This window comes from Marmota marmota, unplaced genomic scaffold (assembly GCF_001458135.2).
Source record: "Marmota marmota marmota unplaced genomic scaffold, marMar, whole genome shotgun sequence".
Classification (NCBI taxonomy): Eukaryota; Metazoa; Chordata; class Mammalia; order Rodentia; family Sciuridae; genus Marmota; species Marmota marmota.
The window spans coordinates 32,268,181-32,285,191 of record NW_025999932.1 but is presented as its reverse complement, the minus strand read 5'-3'; the positions used below and the strand labels follow the sequence as shown (position 1 = coordinate 32,285,191).

The following is a 17,011-nucleotide window of genomic DNA, read 5'->3' as shown; positions in this document are numbered from 1 at the left end:
TCAATTTTTATGCAAATTTCATACTCATTAGCTAGTTTTACTAAGAAGATCTAATTCATTAACAACTAAACATGAAATGGTTTTACTCCTTCCAACCATTCTCCTCTGTTAACCTATAATCTAATATATTTTCCCTGTTCTTTAATGATATCGCGATTAGATAATGATTTCCTTAAATTGAGCTATTTAAAAGCTGGCCCAGCATAGTTCAAATCAGTTTAAAGATTATCTCTTTGCAGCAAAGTCTAAGCCCATTGCTTAAAGAACCTAGATTGTCCATCTTTTCTCATTCTTCAACACTGGGATGGAAGGAGAGATACGGAGGTTCTCTCCATTCCCAGGGTTTTAGTGAAGAGGGATGACAGGAGAAGTTAAACATCTCCATGACTTCAATGGTACTCTGGTCACAGATATTTTTCTTGAGTTCCCTACACTTCTGGGAATTACTGAGTAGCCTGAGTGTCAGGCTTTGACATACTGACTCTCCTCAGCTGGATGAATGATCTGTAGAAGGCCCTATCTTGCCTCCACATCGCATGATTCTTGAATCAGAGATTCAACTCTGACATCTTTCAGTCCCTCAGCTCCTATAAAGAGAAATCCGTTCCTATTGGGGTTCTGGAACCCTAAAATGTTCCTCCTGATTACTGGAGAGTTGGCTCACACTCAGCCTTCTCCTCTAACATGCACTGACTCAAGTATCAAGGAACCTTGCCACATCAAATGACAAGAGGTTCAAATGCTCTGCTGCTGGACCCCACTGCTCCTCGATCTTTTCTTATGGTCTAGATCCAGGAAGAGAGAACCAAGCCAATTACCCAAGTAGACACCCCAGAAGAGAGTAAGATGCCATTTTCTCTTTGTTGAAATCTCTAAATATGTAGGATATTCTTGGAGTCTCCTTTGCTTGAATTAAAGAATCAGTAGCAGTGGTGAGTAATCACCTCCTTTTCTCTCTGGTGTTGATCCCTCATAGTGCAAAAACTGTACTTTTCTGACCCCATGGCTCTCTTGCTATCTGCTTTCCTACTTCTTTCCCTATGGAGACATTGAGCATGAAGGGGTGGGTGGCTGCTAATAGATATAATAGATATAATCCCAGTATCTCTAGTAACCTCAGATGGGAAAGGTTGGCTATAATTGTCTGTAAGCTGTCCTCAAAAAAATGGAGAGTGAGTCTCTTTTCTTCATCTTTGTTTAGTTTTTAAGTGTGATGCTGAGACCACAGGAGCTGCCCCTTAACTTAGTGTTAGTACTACATACAATGTGAGTCTCTATCAAGTAAAACAACTTAACAGTATTGAGATTTCTTCTTGAGTAGAAGCAGGATTCTGACTAGAGACTACTGTTTTATTCCATGATTTGAAAAACAAAACAAAGCAAAATTCCAGCAGAGGGAGACGGATTCTTTGTGTTCTTTTTTATCTTCATTGATTTGATGCTTCAGCATGAAACTCAGTTTTCTATAAGGAGTCTTCCAAGGTCAGATCCCTGACAATTTGGGGGCTTGAATAACAGGCCCTTTGGAGTTGGCCATGGGTGGGAAGGTGACTTGCTCTTTGTTTGAGGTGGCTGTTTACTATTTGTTTAAGTACCAAGAGCAGGAGAAGGTAAGACAAGAGCCCTGTTTGCAGAATTACATATCTTTCACTTGAAATTGGGGCTGTTAAATGAACTGCCTATTCCATCTAATCCTCACAGCCAGCTTTACAGGACAGGAAATAATAGAACACTCATACAGCCCTAAGTGAAAAAATTATGGGAAAGATTAAAAAAAAAAAGCAAACACTTCCAGGCATCCACGAATATTTTGTAAAAAGAAGTTCTCTGACTCATTTGCACTATGATCTTTCCTTCATTGGTCCCCACAGCCTTAACATCAATGCACATAATTAGGACTCCACCACAACTCTGAGAAATCATGTCATCTGTTTATAAACAGCAAAGAACTATTTTGAAATGTTCCCGTTGTGGGAACAGGACAATTTGTGACAGCATCTCCCTCAAGCTTTGTTCTCTTTAGGCTTTTTAGTTGCCATGAATAGTTTACTCATCTGGATGCATTTTTCAGTTAGTTTATAGCATAATCCATTTTTCTAATGGCTTATTTCTTCCAAAATTTTGTGATTATCACCAGAAGAAATGAAATTTGGCATTTCACTAACATGCTCATAGCAGACAGAAATCAATAGCCATCATACAGGTATAGTAACAGCTATATGAGCTGGTACTGCAAGATGGTGTTTAAAAATAAAGATTGCAAACCATCAAGTGGCAGTCTTATCTATAGCTCAAGTTCAAGCATCAAGTGGCAATCTTATCTATAGCTCAAGTTCAGAAAAAAAGTGATGGCAGTGAGTTCTCAGTTTCATCTCAGTTTCATCAGGATACCTATTTTTCTCAGTTTTGTGTCTTTCAAAGATCAGGAGTGAGGTAAGATTTGGGGCGGTCAGGAAAGTCATATTTAATGTCTCCTCCTTGGACTACAGAAAACAAACTGTAGTATATCATAATTCAATTGTGTTTGTTGTTAGTTTTCTTAAAAAAAAAAAACACCTAGAGATCATCCAATCTAAATGCTCAATTGAAGTGTCATTTCCTAGAATCCACCTCATCAGAACAGAGTTTTCTCAGTTATTTGGAACTCTCAAGTTAAAATATCATTTTAGGCTGATACCATAACTGCTTCTTTAAAACTCCTTTCCGGTGTCTCTCTTTTGCCCTCTACATCAATTTGGCCCATAATATATTTTTTCCTTTACAGAATGCTTTACAAAATATTTGAAGTTAGTTATTTGGTGTTGTAAGTTCACATGTGGATTTCCAGTTTGGTAGAAGTAGGTAGAGTGATAATACAATATATTTGTAAGGAGCATTTACCATAAATGCTCCTATTGCTTAGCAGGTACTTTAGAATATATTTTATTTTATGATACATACAAATTTGTAAACAACTAAATCACAAATGCTTCAGAATGTTAGAGATTACATAGAGAGGTTCCCCTCATTGCCAGAATTTCTTTGACATACAACTAACGGAAGATATTCTAGGATCTGGATTAGATTTCTCTACCTCTATTCCAGGTTTAGAGCAACTCTAATCACCAAGAGATTGTTTTTTAAATTTTGGGCCAGAAGTTAAAAAAAAATCCAACTTCATATCAAAAATTCAACTTCTGCCTTTCTGGGGCAATAAGAGCAGATAAATCTGTCTTCTTGTAGAGGACAGTGTTTTAATCTCTCATGGAAGATATGTTGATGACCAATTTTAGTAAAATTCTGATGCCATAAACAGGAAGAAGCAATGCCTGACAATTTATATGACTGGGGCAGAATCCTATTTTCTGGAAGTCATATAAACTTCTCTTTGAAGAGTGATAATGAGACCTGGAGAGATTAGACTGCTTGGCTAAGGTTCAATAAAGCTGGTTGCTGGTTCATTTGACCCTGGAACCTCCCTCACCTGATACAGTCCAGTTCTAATCACTGTGACCTTCTGCTGAACATGAACTCAAAATGCATTTGTCCAGTCTACAACCACACACACATACCTCACACCTTCTTACCTATATGAATTGGCAAAATTTCAAGCAAGACAAAATAATATAGCTACATTGTAACATTTCAAGAACAAGAAAATGTTGTATAATTTTAATTTACTTAGGCAATTCAGATTCAATTCAGGTTTTTCTTGGCCTTAATTTTCTTCTATAAACTGTGGGTATCTGCTGGGTTCTGAGACTATACTCAGAAGAGTAGGAAAAGGCACTTCAGATGTAGGAGAGGGGAATGTTTCCTTGTGTGCCAAGCAATTTTTCTCACTGGATAAAATAAATTTGGTTTCCCACCAGCTCTAAAAATCAATGCATGAATCATGTTCCATTCTGATGTACTGCTTCCTTTAATATAGAGGTGAAGAATATTGTCACCCTTGTAATCATTTCCCTATCTTGGGTGACCTCTCATGAGATCTTTATTTATGAAAGGAGACTCAAAGGAAGAGTTAGGGTATAAAATGCCTGATCTAGAACAAAGCAGTGGTCTACAGCAGACTTTAACATAGAACGCTATACTTCATTCACCTGAAATCAATTCTTATTTGGGTTATAAATTTAATTGTAACTTAAAATTTAATATTGCATTTCCCTGATGGCTAAGGATATTGAGGATTTTATCATATATTTATTGGCCATTTGTACTTGTTTTGAGAAGTGTCTATTCAGCCAATTTGCCCTTTATTGATTGGCTTACTTCCTCTTATGTGTTAATTTTTGAATTCTGTATATATTCTGGATATTTACCCTTTGTCAGATGAATAGCCAGCAAAGATTTTTCTCTCATCCTATCACTGTATCTTCACTATATTGATGGTTTCCTTGACTGTGCAGAAACTTTTTAAGTTGATATGATTCCATTTGCATTAGAAAAATTTGCTAATTATTGCTATTAAAACTATTGGAGTCCTGTATATAAAATTATTGCCTATACCAATATCTTCAAGTGTTTTCTTGATGCTTTCCTGTAGTAGTTTCAAAGTTTCTGGTCTTATATTAAGGTGTTCGATCCATTTTGAGTTGATTTTCATATACAGGTGAGAGATAGGGGTCTAGTCTCAATCTTCTACAGATGGAAGTTTACCCAGCATTGAAGAGGCTGCCTTTTCTCCAAAGTATGCTTTTGGCTGCTTTGTGGGGAATCAAATGGTTATTTATGTGTGAATTTGCTTCTGTATCTTCTATCTATTCTATTAATCTATGTGTTTATTTTTATACCAACACTTTGTTGTGTTTATTACAATTGTTTTATAGTACATTTTAAAATCAGGTATTGCAATGTCTTCAGCATTGTTCTTTTTGCTCAGGTTTGCTTGAGCTATTCAGAAACTTTAGTGCTTCTATATTTTTCAAACATGCAGAAAATGTAAAACATAAGCATAGTAACAGATATTACCTGTAGTCGGTATATTATAATATTTATCATTTTTGTTTATTTGTATCTATCTTAATATACATTCATCAATATCAGACTCATAATTTTTACTGTATTCATTCAAATTAAGCTATAGCACTATCATGGTAATTGTGTACGTGCAAACATATAAAATATTGACACATACAGTCATGCAATCACCACCATAAGGGCTAGAAAACTATGGCCCAGCAAGGTGTATCTGGCCTCATTGCGGTTTTTCACGTTTCACTGGAACACAGCCATGCCCATTCATTATTTGCAAAGCCTGAATTATTTATTCCCACACCCTTTAAAGAGTAAGCCAGTCTGCCTGTAGTTGTGGATTTTCATAAAGTTCTTTAATCGGGTTGATAAATTTCCCTTCTACTTATGTTTCGCTCAAACGTTTTGGTCATGAATGGATGGATGTTAATTTTATCAAATGTTTGTCAAATGTACTTCTGTAGCACTTAATGCCTGAAAATGCACATTTTCCTTCTGTTGAACATCATTGGAGAAGTTTGGGACAAGAGAGTCAATTGCTGAGCTGACATTGGCTTTTGATTTGACTGCAGTCAGTGTGCCGTAACACTTCTGCCTTCAGCGAGAGGGTTATTCTCATTGTGCCTGCTCCACCCACAACTTTGGACCTTTCTTGGGAACCTGTGCCTCCAAGCTAAGTCTCCACACAGACTCTGGCCCCTCCTCAGTGGTTGCCAGCTCCTGCTTCCTGTCTGGTGTTAGCCTGCTGATGGATGGGGAAGGGTAGACCAAGGCAGTCCTCTCTGCATTGGGGTTGGAGATTGTCAGTGATCCGTACACTGTTTCCACAGCAGTCAGATGTTTGAGAGCATGTACAGTACAGGATTTTCTGTCCCTTTCCCGGTGATAGGAAACCTCGAAAGTTATTGGTGTAAACCTGAGGCCCACCGTAGTTTCTTGTCTCTTGTCTCTGCCATAGTGCTAAATGTTTTGCTCTTCAAGAGAGAAGTGTCTGGTGAGAGCTACATGCCTTTCCACAGAGGAAGCCGCTGTGTTCTTCCAGGCTATAATCTTTCTTTTGAGCAGTGGGTAGGGTCTGCATGGAAGAGCATGCCAGTAGAAGGAAACTCCTTGCATCTCTCTCCCCAGGGTTCTATTCTCTCTTGTGAGCCAGCATGCAGCCTTTAGAAGTTAGTTTAAACAATATGGCTGCATTCTTCTGACTCTCTTGTATGGTGCCTCTCTATCTAGCCCCTCTACTCTCTGAGCTAAAGTATCATAACATGGTTCTTTTTGTAGTAATGTGCTTTTTTTGTTGTTGTTAAAGTTTATGCCCTATGATTTCTTACCTCTCTTATGAATTTATGAAAGTGATGATTTTTATAGATAATCTGATTGATTGATTTATTGCTTTTAGAGTAAGGGCAATACTCTTTCTAGCTTTCTCATATTTTCAGCTGTTGGTAAATATAATATTAAACCTTTTCGATTCCAGATTATTATTCTTAGAGATATTTCATTGTTTGCTGATATTTAAAATACCATATTTATCTTTCAATATTTCTTGGTTCTAGATATTTTGATTTTTCTGTCATTATTGGGTTGCAAAGATAGCATTATATATTTTAATAAGGTTATGGAAATAAAATGATAATCTACATTGATATTTTATAAGCATTTCTTAGAAAATAGTGCATTTTAAAATAAAATACATTATATATAAAGTATATTTCTATTAAAATATAACCATAATGAAAGATAGAGATTTATATTTTTTCTAGGTATATCTTTGAAGCTATTGCTAGATTTAAATAATTTTGACAAACTAACATGAACGTTATAATCTTTTATCCAAGACTTAAATCAGATCTTTGAAGGTGCTAAATGCATAAAAATGCACAAAAGGATACCTTGATTAATTGTTTAAACCAGTTGTGTTTGTTAGATATACTTTTTTTGTGAATTTTGAAGTCATTTTGACTTAGGAGAAGAATATATCTCAATGTATTTGCTTACAATAAAATGTCATTATATCTTCCATAAGAAAAATATATAGTTACAGAGAAATTACAATTCAATTAAAACTGTACTTTTATGAATTTGTCAAATGGATAAAAGAAAGTGAAGCTGACCTAACAGCATTTTCTAGAATTAGATTAGTGTCTTGGAAGTCTTAAAAGATGTCTGAAACTCAATATTATTACCTATAAAAATAAATGTTATATCAAATGTAACTACCTGGTCTTTTGCAGCTTCACAGTCTATAATTACTAAATTGCATATCTCTTTCTCCAGTGATTTGATTGAAAATCATACTCACAATGAACCTTTTTATAATTGCAGGTTTTATATGGGGAGAAATTAAACAGATGTGGGATGGAGGACTTCAAGATTACATCCATGATTGGTGGAATCTAATGGATTTTGTGATGAACTCCTTATATTTAGCAACAATCTCCTTGAAAATTGTTGCATTTGTAAAGGTAACTGTTATTTACATTGTTGGTAAAGCATAAGTTCTGATAACTAATGATATGCCTTTATTTTGATTGCTTTTGATTCTGTTAAAAATGTGCCAAAGGTTTTTATGTGATATTCATCAGCCCATTATTGTAATAGAGTTCAGATACTTAGATATTACATAATCTTTACTCAAAAAAGCACGTTTTAAAAAGCCCTTAGAAATTATCATCCAGTTTTCTTGCATCTAAATAACATAATGCCTCAAAATTACTCCCAGTAGCTACTCTAGTTCCAATTCTTTCCACTTTTAAGGAAATATTACATCAAATACCTATTTAAATTTTTTCAACCAAATCTATTTTTATCAGTTATAACTAATAGATAAAACTTCATAGACATATCAAAATATTACTCTTTCAAAGCATTGAAATTGTTATTTCAGTTTAAACTAATAGGGTTTGATATAATTAGAGCAGAATATAATTTCTTTCACCTCTTCCCATTCAACATGACAGTGCTTGGAGTCTCACACATTCATTACTCCCCCAGATTTTGTACATCAATCTTATTGCCAACCACATAATTTTCATAAAACATTTTTGTTCTGCAATAACAATTGGAATTATTTTGTACTTGGAGGGACTTTTTTCATACCAAAGCATTATATCTCCCCTTTCCTCCCTTTGAGTTTGCCTCTTTCCTTTTCTCCTCCTTTAAAAAATAATTTATTTCAAAATGATTATGAATTGGTTTTCAAAAAACAACAAAGAGCATCTAATTGGGTATTACATGAATAATGCATGCAATTTAATGATGGGAACTAGAAAATGCTAACGTGTAAGTGAACACTTATTAATTTAGTCTAGGTCTTAAAATAGTGTCCTGTGTCTTTGTGCCATATTCAGATCTGACAGGATCAAATATGCCCAAAGTAAGAAAATTCATAGTTTTCAGCAGTTGGCAAACTTCAAATGTTACCTCATCAACATACTAAGAAAAGTACATTTCTATTAATTTTATGGAGAGAAAGCTATTTTAAGAGTGGGGACATATTTTCCTAATTTTACCTGTATGCATTGATGCTAATGACCTTGAGCAGTTTATTAAGACAGCAGAAGAAAATTTCTTATCTATAAAGTCATTTTAAACCTCCTTCTACTAAAAATTAATGTTTATGGGTTTTTATTTTGGTGCCCCAGGTTATCATAATATTCTGGGACTATATGACAATAGCAATTCTTCTCAAACTTCAAGATGCATAAGAATCACCAGGAGGGCTCACGATACACAGATTCCTTTTCTACCTCCTCATATTTAAAATTAGGAATATTAAGGCAGGAGTCAAATTTGCATTTGTAACAGATTTCCAGACAACACTTGCCGATGTAGATAAACTAGGAAAGTGCTTCATTGAAATATTTTTGTTTTATTTTCATTTTAAATTTTAATTTACATATGATAATAGTACATTTTTATAGGGCTCAGCGCAGTATTTCAATACATGCATATAATATGTATTGAGCAAATCAGGATAATTATCATTTCTATCTCCTTGTCATTCATGTTTGAAGACTTCAAGCAGTTCTTTTGCAGTTCTCCACAAAAGATATATTATTGTAAACTGTGGACACCTTACCTTGGTGTCAAACACCAGAACTTATTTCTCCTATTAAACTGTATTTTGGTATCTGTTATCCCATCCCACATTCCTATATACCCCTATCTCCCAGCCTCTAATAATCCCTATTGTACTCTCTTCTACTTTCACTTTGACCGTTTTTTTAGCTTTCATATAGGAGATAAAACATATGGTACTTGTCTTTCTGTGTCTGCTTTATTTCACTTAGTATAATGTCCTCCAGTTCCATCAAGGTTGCTGCAAATAATAATATTCCATTAGTTTTTATGGCTGAGTAATATGCTATTGTGCATTTATACTGCATTTTATACATCCATTCATGTGTCAATGGATGCCTCGATTAATTTCATATGTTAGCTATTGTTAATAGTGTTGCAATAAATATGAGAGTGCAGGTATTTCTTTGATATTTTGATTTCATTTCCTTTCAATACATACTCAGAAGTGGCTTGGCTTGATCATAAGATAGATTTATTTTTAGTTTTTTGAGGGACCACCATACTATTCTCCGTAATGGCTACATTGACTTACATTCCCATCAGCAAGTATATAAGAGCTCTCTTTTGCCTGTATCTTCATCACAGATTATGTTTTGCTTTTTTAATAGTAGGTGTTCTGACTAGGGTAAAATAGTATCTCATTTGGTTTTGATTTGCATTTCTGTGATAATTAGTGATGTAGACCATTTTACATGTTTGTTGTTGCATTTCTTCTTTTGATAAATGTCATATGCCCATTTAAAAAATTGGATTGCTTTTTAGAGTTTAAGGTAGACACTTTGAAGAGCATTGTGTTGTATGATCTCAAAGAAGTGTAGGGTTGAGTCCTAAAGAAACCCACCCACTTCTTATAGAGAATATTTAAACTACACATATGATATTTACATGGTGTTTGCATACATGTATATATTTTATTATATATGAGAACTCTGGCACATGGTGTGGTATGGATGTGAACAAATACAAATGGATACTCATGCATTTTTTTGCCTCAAGACTTTCAGATATGGGATTTCAATTTACTTAGAATGTTGTAAATTCTGCACAGACAAAATATATTCTACTATAAAAACTACTGCAGGGAAACTTTATATTTGGAATAAACCCACTTACCTCAAGTGGTGAAGGAGGAAGGCTAGCATGGAAAAAATATTTATGGGGTAGGATCCAGCAATTACTGTAAGTGAAGATGACCTAAGGAGAATGAAACCTTTGGGACATATATTGCTTTCTTGCATACTAGTCATTGAAGTTCAGCAATGGTTGCAATATGAATTATGAAGTGTTCTTTGAATGACTTGCACAATGAATGTGTTTGAGTCATGTGAGTATACTTAATGGCATGCACTTCAAAATCACATTTCCTGGGCTCATTCCTTTACCCCATCACTTACTGGTTGGGTGACCTTGGATTTGTTTCTGTATCTCTCTTCATCTCATCTATAAAATAAGGAAAATAATAGTTTCTACCTTATGCCGTCAGTAGGAGATGTAAATGAATTGATAGAAGCACTCAATATCAGTGTCTTTTCTTTTCCTTTTACTCCTGTCTTCTTCCTCATATACTAAGAGTCCATTTGTAATGTTTTAACGATGTCTTTTACTTCGTTTTAGTTTAAAAAGAGTTTGAACTCCTGATTCACACTTGCCTTTATCATGTCTAACCCATGTACCTGAGGCAAATTATTTAATACAGGTCTCAACTTTACTATTTGTAAAGTGTTGATAGTAACCCAAAGAGCACATACAATGGGAGTCTGTGCTGTCATACTGACCCACTACTCGTCCTTCTTTACCTTAGATTCTGGTGAAATTAAGGCAAGCAACTGCCACACGGCTAAACAGCCGATTTTATCAATAAGCTTTAATTGGTACTCACTGAGAAACCAGCTTTGGATTTGATTTCTGACAATGTAAGAATTCCTGAGATGTAGGATCTGCTCACAGTCAGGTGGGTGAAGGACAAATGCCTATAAAGAGCCTCTTGCAATGTATTGAGGTCTAGAACAGGGGTAATGGTAGCATCAAAGAAGGGATGAAACAGTGTTGGAAGTATAATGGAATGGAAGGGAAATATAGAGAGGATAGAGAAAGTGAACATCTGTCATGCTCATGAACATGCAAGAGCATTTGACAGAGTAAAGGCACAATGTGCAAATTCCAAAATAAATAAAGCAGAATTCCATATGAGACATGATCTTGGAAATGGGGACAGGAAGAGGATGAGAAGTACTATCTACATTCTGATATAGAATTTAAACCTTACTCTACAAATGGTGAAGATCCATTAATGATATTTAAACAGAAAAAAATCATTCAAATAATGATGAATTCCTGAAATATAGCAATGGACCTAGTGAAATTAATAGAAGGTTGAATTTGAGAAAAGTTTAGGAGGTAAGATCATCAAGACAGATGATTTATTAACGATATAGTATGAGGTTGATGAAATAATTTTAATATCGCTCCCTAGTAAATAATAGACATATCTGTGCTTCGGACAAGATTAGCAAAAGGTTATAACTAGGACTTCTGTTGGCATTTTACTGGTTCAACCTGATATCCAAGCATGCATAAACAGGAAAAAATAATCGAAAAATAGGTCTTTTTGGAATCAGAAAAAAAAATAGTGTCATCTTGTTTTTCCATTCTGTAATTGTGATGTTCAGATGGAGAACCCTTTGGAATAGGCCTCACCATAGTGGCCACACATATTTAATTGGTCTACTGTATTAGTCTGTTCATGGTGTCATCATAAATGTCATAGATTGAGTGGTTCAAAAAAACAGAAATTGCTTTTCCACAGTTCAGGAGGCTTGAAGCCTGAGAGAGAAGGTACAAGCTTGGCTGGTTTCTGGTGAGGGCTCTCTTCCTGGCTTATAAATAGTCAACTTCTCCTTGTGTTCTCACATGACAGGAAGAGAGAAACAGAGAGACAGAGACAGAGAGAGAGAACATGCAAGTTATCTAAAGTCACTTCTTAAGAAGGCACTAGTCCCACCATGAGCATCGCACCTTTATGACTTCATCTGAAACTAATTACATCTAAAAGGTTCCATCTCAAAATATCATCATACTCCAGGGAAGCAACATTTGAATTGGGGAGAAGGGGACAATCAGACTGTGGCATTTAACCTTTTGCAATTCATCCACTTGAAGGGGCGGATTCTAAAATGCACACAAAATATCCTATATTAGTCAGCTTTCCATTACTATAACTAACATCTGAGATAAATTAATAAATAAAGATGAGAAAAGGTTTATTTTTGCTCACAGTTTGAAGGTCTCAGTAAATTATCAATTCTCCTGTTGCCTTGGACTTGTGGTGCATCAGTACATTATTACAGAAACTCAGAGGAGAGAAAAACCACTCCCCTTGTGGCTGGGAAATAAAAGAGAAAGAGGAAGAGAATGGCAGAGTATCTCACAGTCCTTTTCAAGGATATGTTTCCAAGGACTCAAGTCCTCTCAGTAGGCCCTGCATCCTAAAGATTCCACAATCTCTTAATAACACCACAGACTGGGGGCCAAGTCTTTAACACATAGACTTTTAGAGGACCCTCAAGATCCACACTACAGCACAGTCCTGCTAACCAAGGCCATGGCTGAGTTTGTATTCTGAAACCATAGTTGACATGGCTACAGCATATATCACTTCTTACTCATGTTTTTTGGAGCAAGTTATTTAATCTGGGCTTCAAATTTCTTTTCTGTAAAACAATAATACTAATCAGTCCCGATAGAATAGTTGTGAAGATTAAATCAATAAACTTCAATGCCATAAGAGAGAACCTAATGTAAATATCCAGTAGTAGCTTTTAATTTGAATATTCAATACAATAGCATCATATTGTGCAAAGACACAGCATAGGAATATATGACTTTGACATTCTCCTCCTCACATGCAATGTTTTATGGTGCTTCCTTTAATACTTTGATTCTTTAGCATTTTACAGCTCATGGATTATGAATTTTTTCATTAAATATACTTCTAATTATCAAGAGGAAAATTTTTCAATCATTTCCTGTTCTCACTATATAGAAATGTTAGTTAATCAGGAGTTTGTTGATTCCTGGGGACACAATTGTCAATGTTCCTTCAGCTTCATTAGGGCTGGTTAACTCCTAAATAATACCCAGCCCATTTTCCATATAGAACTTGTCACTTAAATATTTAATTCAATCCTTTGAAAAGAATGAGTAAATTTCTATATCTTTTTACTGTGCAATTTAAATATTTTCAAAAATCAGAATTATGAATAAAAGCATTTAACAGGATGGATTTTTAATAACATCATTCTTTTAAACACTTCTAACTGCGTATTTCATTGATTCTTCCTATTTTCAGAGATTAAAAAGGGACAAATATTATTGTTTCCCATCTCATGAGTGATATAACAAGGCTACTCCTTGAAGTATTGGGCTTTCTAAAATGTTCTTTCGTTCTATGAAAAAGAGCTGAAGAGATTTGAACCCTAGTTGTTTAATCTAGAATTATCTACTAGAAGAAAAAGTCCTTTGACTTCGGATTGCCTTTCACTACATAATTATCTATAGAAAATAAAAAGTTTACACCTTGAAAATTTACATTAAAACTAATATATGAATTCTATTTGTTCTCATAAATGTGTTAGTCAGCTTTCTATTACTACAATAAATACCAGGAGAAATCAGCTCGTAAAGAGAAAAGGTTTATTTTGGCTCACAGTTTTGGAGATTTCAGTCCATGTCTATTGATTGTGCTGTTATATATCATGGCAGGGAGTGTATGGAGGAGCAAACTCTTTATGACTGGAAGTGAAAGGAAAGAAGAGACCACAATCTCCTTCAAGGGCATGCCTCTCAGTGATCTGAAATTGCCTACTGGTCTCCCATTCTACTGGCTCCACCACCTCCCAATAATACCAGGCTGGAAACTAGTTTTTTAATACATTGGCCTTTGGGAGACATTCCAGATCCAAATGATAGCATAAATATTTTTATAATATATCCCTGTAAGTTTTATCCATTTTGATTGATTGCTGGGTTTTTGTAAGTATGCATTAGATATTATAAGAGAACATGAAGATGAACCAACATATTTTCCCATATTCAAGGAACTCATTGTCCACTATTGTGATTCAATGCAAGGTCTTCATGACTTGGCTCTACCACCTCTCAAGCTCATCTTATGTTCGTAAAGCCTTTGTGTTCCAAGTATAACAAGCTACTCTCAATTATACAAGGAAACACCACACTTTGGTGTATATCTATGATTCTTCTGCCTACAGTGCTTTTGGAGTTTCTAACATAAAACACTCTACTAGATGTCAAGCATATGAGAATGCATTAGATGAAGTTCCCTGCAGGAAAAACTGACCAATAACTCCAGGTGACATATCCTATTACATAGATCTACAAAAGGAGCAGTTAGTTCTCTTAGAAAGGAATCTGTATAGAAAGGAAGGTATGTGGCAAAGTCAGAGTATGTTAGGAGTAGAATGAAAAAACAAATACTTGAGAGGAAAAGGGAGACAGAAATTGATGTTTCTAGAAAAGCTAGTGGTGATTGAACAGCTCTTAATTTGTCCCTCAAGATTATTCTACAACATACGGCTGCCAGCTCGGGTCCATTGTGATTCCAGCATCCACTCATCTCTGGTGAGAGAGCACTTTTCAAAAGAAAGATTAGCATTACTGGATTCATGTCTGTCTTCTTCATATATTCTAAATCCATGGCTGTACCTTCCTTTGTTACCACTGCAAACTCTGAAGATAGTGCTTGATACAGAATAGGCATGCAGCGTATAACTGCTGAATGAATAAAAGCTGAGCAGTTGAAATGGTTACAATTTAAATTCATTCTGTGCAAAGGTCCCAGCATTCATAGAGAGGCATTTCAATAAGAATATGTGGCTCATTTGAAGAATTGCTAGATCAAAAATTTTGACCTGGGGTACTAGGAACCTAATTGGGGACAGTGGTAGGTCAATTGTAAAAGGAAGTTAGAAAACACATTTCAAAGCTTTCTGTGACCTGTTCAGAAGTCAAAATGTCATCCGGAAGACATTGCAGTCATTGAAGAATATTAATGATATGGTCTGATTTTCTCCTTGCAGAGGTCATTTTTGAGGAAATAGAGGATTGAAGAGATAAAGTTTAAGGCCGGGAGAATAGTTGGGAATATTCAAGCAGTTCTTTCTCTCTCTCAGTTATTCTGATGGAAGTCAGGAGGATATAATGAAGAAAAGAATACGTAGAAGATTTGTATTTAGATACTGGGATTTTGGAAAGGCAGATTTGAGTATGAGCAGGAAATTCTGAACTGGGTGATTTCCTCCTGTTCATTAATTAAGATCAGCAGATATAAAAACAGAAAGTTTGAAGAAAAGGTAATAAGTTCCTTCTATAGTCTGTGAGTTTGAGATGCCTCTGATATATATACACACATACATACACGAGCAGAAAAGTTGACCAGGCAGTAAAATATAAAATATGTGAGCAGTCAGAGTTGGAGATGTAAAGTTGGGGTCATAACTAAAAGCTGAATCATGAAACCAGCATGGTGGCCCATACATCCTATCTCAGTTACCATGGAGGCTGAGTCAGGAGAATCATTTAAGGCCAGGAGTTTGAGACCATGAATTTAAGACCAGCCTGGGCTGAGGAGACCCTGTCTAAAAAAGAAAGAGATGGAGATCTGAAATCAAATCAAGGAAAACACCCATGGAGAGTTGGTGGAATGAGATAAAAAGCAAACTCAACTGTTCAATTTAAGATAGAGGAACCTGTCAACAATCACCAATAAGCACAGAATCAAAGATGCAAATATGAAAAATGAGTATAAATTTTACTTCAAAAACTTCTTAGATAATTAAATAATTATTTAAATAATTAAATAATCAAATAATTAAATTAAGTATTAAGTAATTAGATGATTAAATTAATAATTAGATAATAAAATTATATATTCCAAGTTAATATTTTAATTCTCCAATGGGGAGAAATAAATTTAATGAATAAAGAATTACAATTATTTCATACACATTCAAAGAACATCATGGTTTATAAGAATTTTTTTAAATTTCATAACATAAAGACTATATTTAAAAGCCTGAGAAAATGTATATGTGAATGACAGGAGACAAATTTAAAACAAAACTTAATAGAACAAAATCAAGAAGTAATCACTCAACATTTATATCTCTATTTATCCCTAACAGTTTCTGGATCAGAAGACAGACAAATTATTTGCTTACGTTGTAATCTTATCATCAGTTCCCCACATCCACCACTCTCACCCAGGGGAATGGACAGAGCCAGATGCACTCTGTGCATACCAGAGATTTGTACCACCAGAGAGGAAATATGTAATTATGAATCTCAGAATTTATATGATGCAGCTGAGCAAGCTGCCCATCTTTCCTCTAGAGAAGGAGAGAGAAAGACCTTAACTTTCTTAAGTAAATAAATTCTTTTTGGGGAGATGAAGGTCTCTAGATTTATTATCCTGAGAATGTAAGCAGATGGCACCAGAGGAGATATTTCTAAGTCTCTCAGGAAGTCTCTCTGTCTTTAACTTTCAAAAGTTGTTTGCCATTCAAACATCATTTAACTCACATACCAGGCATGTTTTGCTTAGAAAGCTTTGATTGTGCATAACGTGAACATATTCATGTGGCATTGTTCCCCAGCACTTATCAGAAGTGCTAGATTCTGGATCCAACTTGGAATATTATATTGGGGTAAAATCTAGCTTCTTCATATTTATTAAGATTACCTCTTATGATTTTTTTGAGTCCCAGCTGAGATAAATCACTAAGAAGGGCTCTATGCACAGTTGATCCACAGAAGAGCTGAACTCTATCACAATGTGATGAGGGATTATACATCTGACTGACTTGAGCTGGTGTGAAATTGTGAAATCTAGAGCAAGGTACATCTTCCCTGGATTTAAACGATTCTGAAAATTTTGAAAAAAAAAAAAAAAAAAAAAAAA

At 34.9% G+C, this 17,011-nt stretch overlaps 1 protein-coding gene across 6 annotated transcripts in view; it reads left to right on the top strand.

Annotated features, from left to right (window-relative positions):
- Trpc4 (transient receptor potential cation channel subfamily C member 4) overlaps positions 1 to 17,011 on the top strand; it is a 201,953-nt gene that overhangs the window by 158,251 nt on the left and 26,691 nt on the right. For all 6 annotated transcript variants that reach the window (XM_048800872.1, XM_048800871.1, XM_048800870.1 and 3 more), the window contains exon 5: positions 7,276 to 7,415. In XM_048800872.1, coding sequence (XP_048656829.1) covers positions 7,276 to 7,415 — 140 coding nt within the window. The remainder of the gene's footprint in view (positions 1 to 7,275; positions 7,416 to 17,011) is intronic.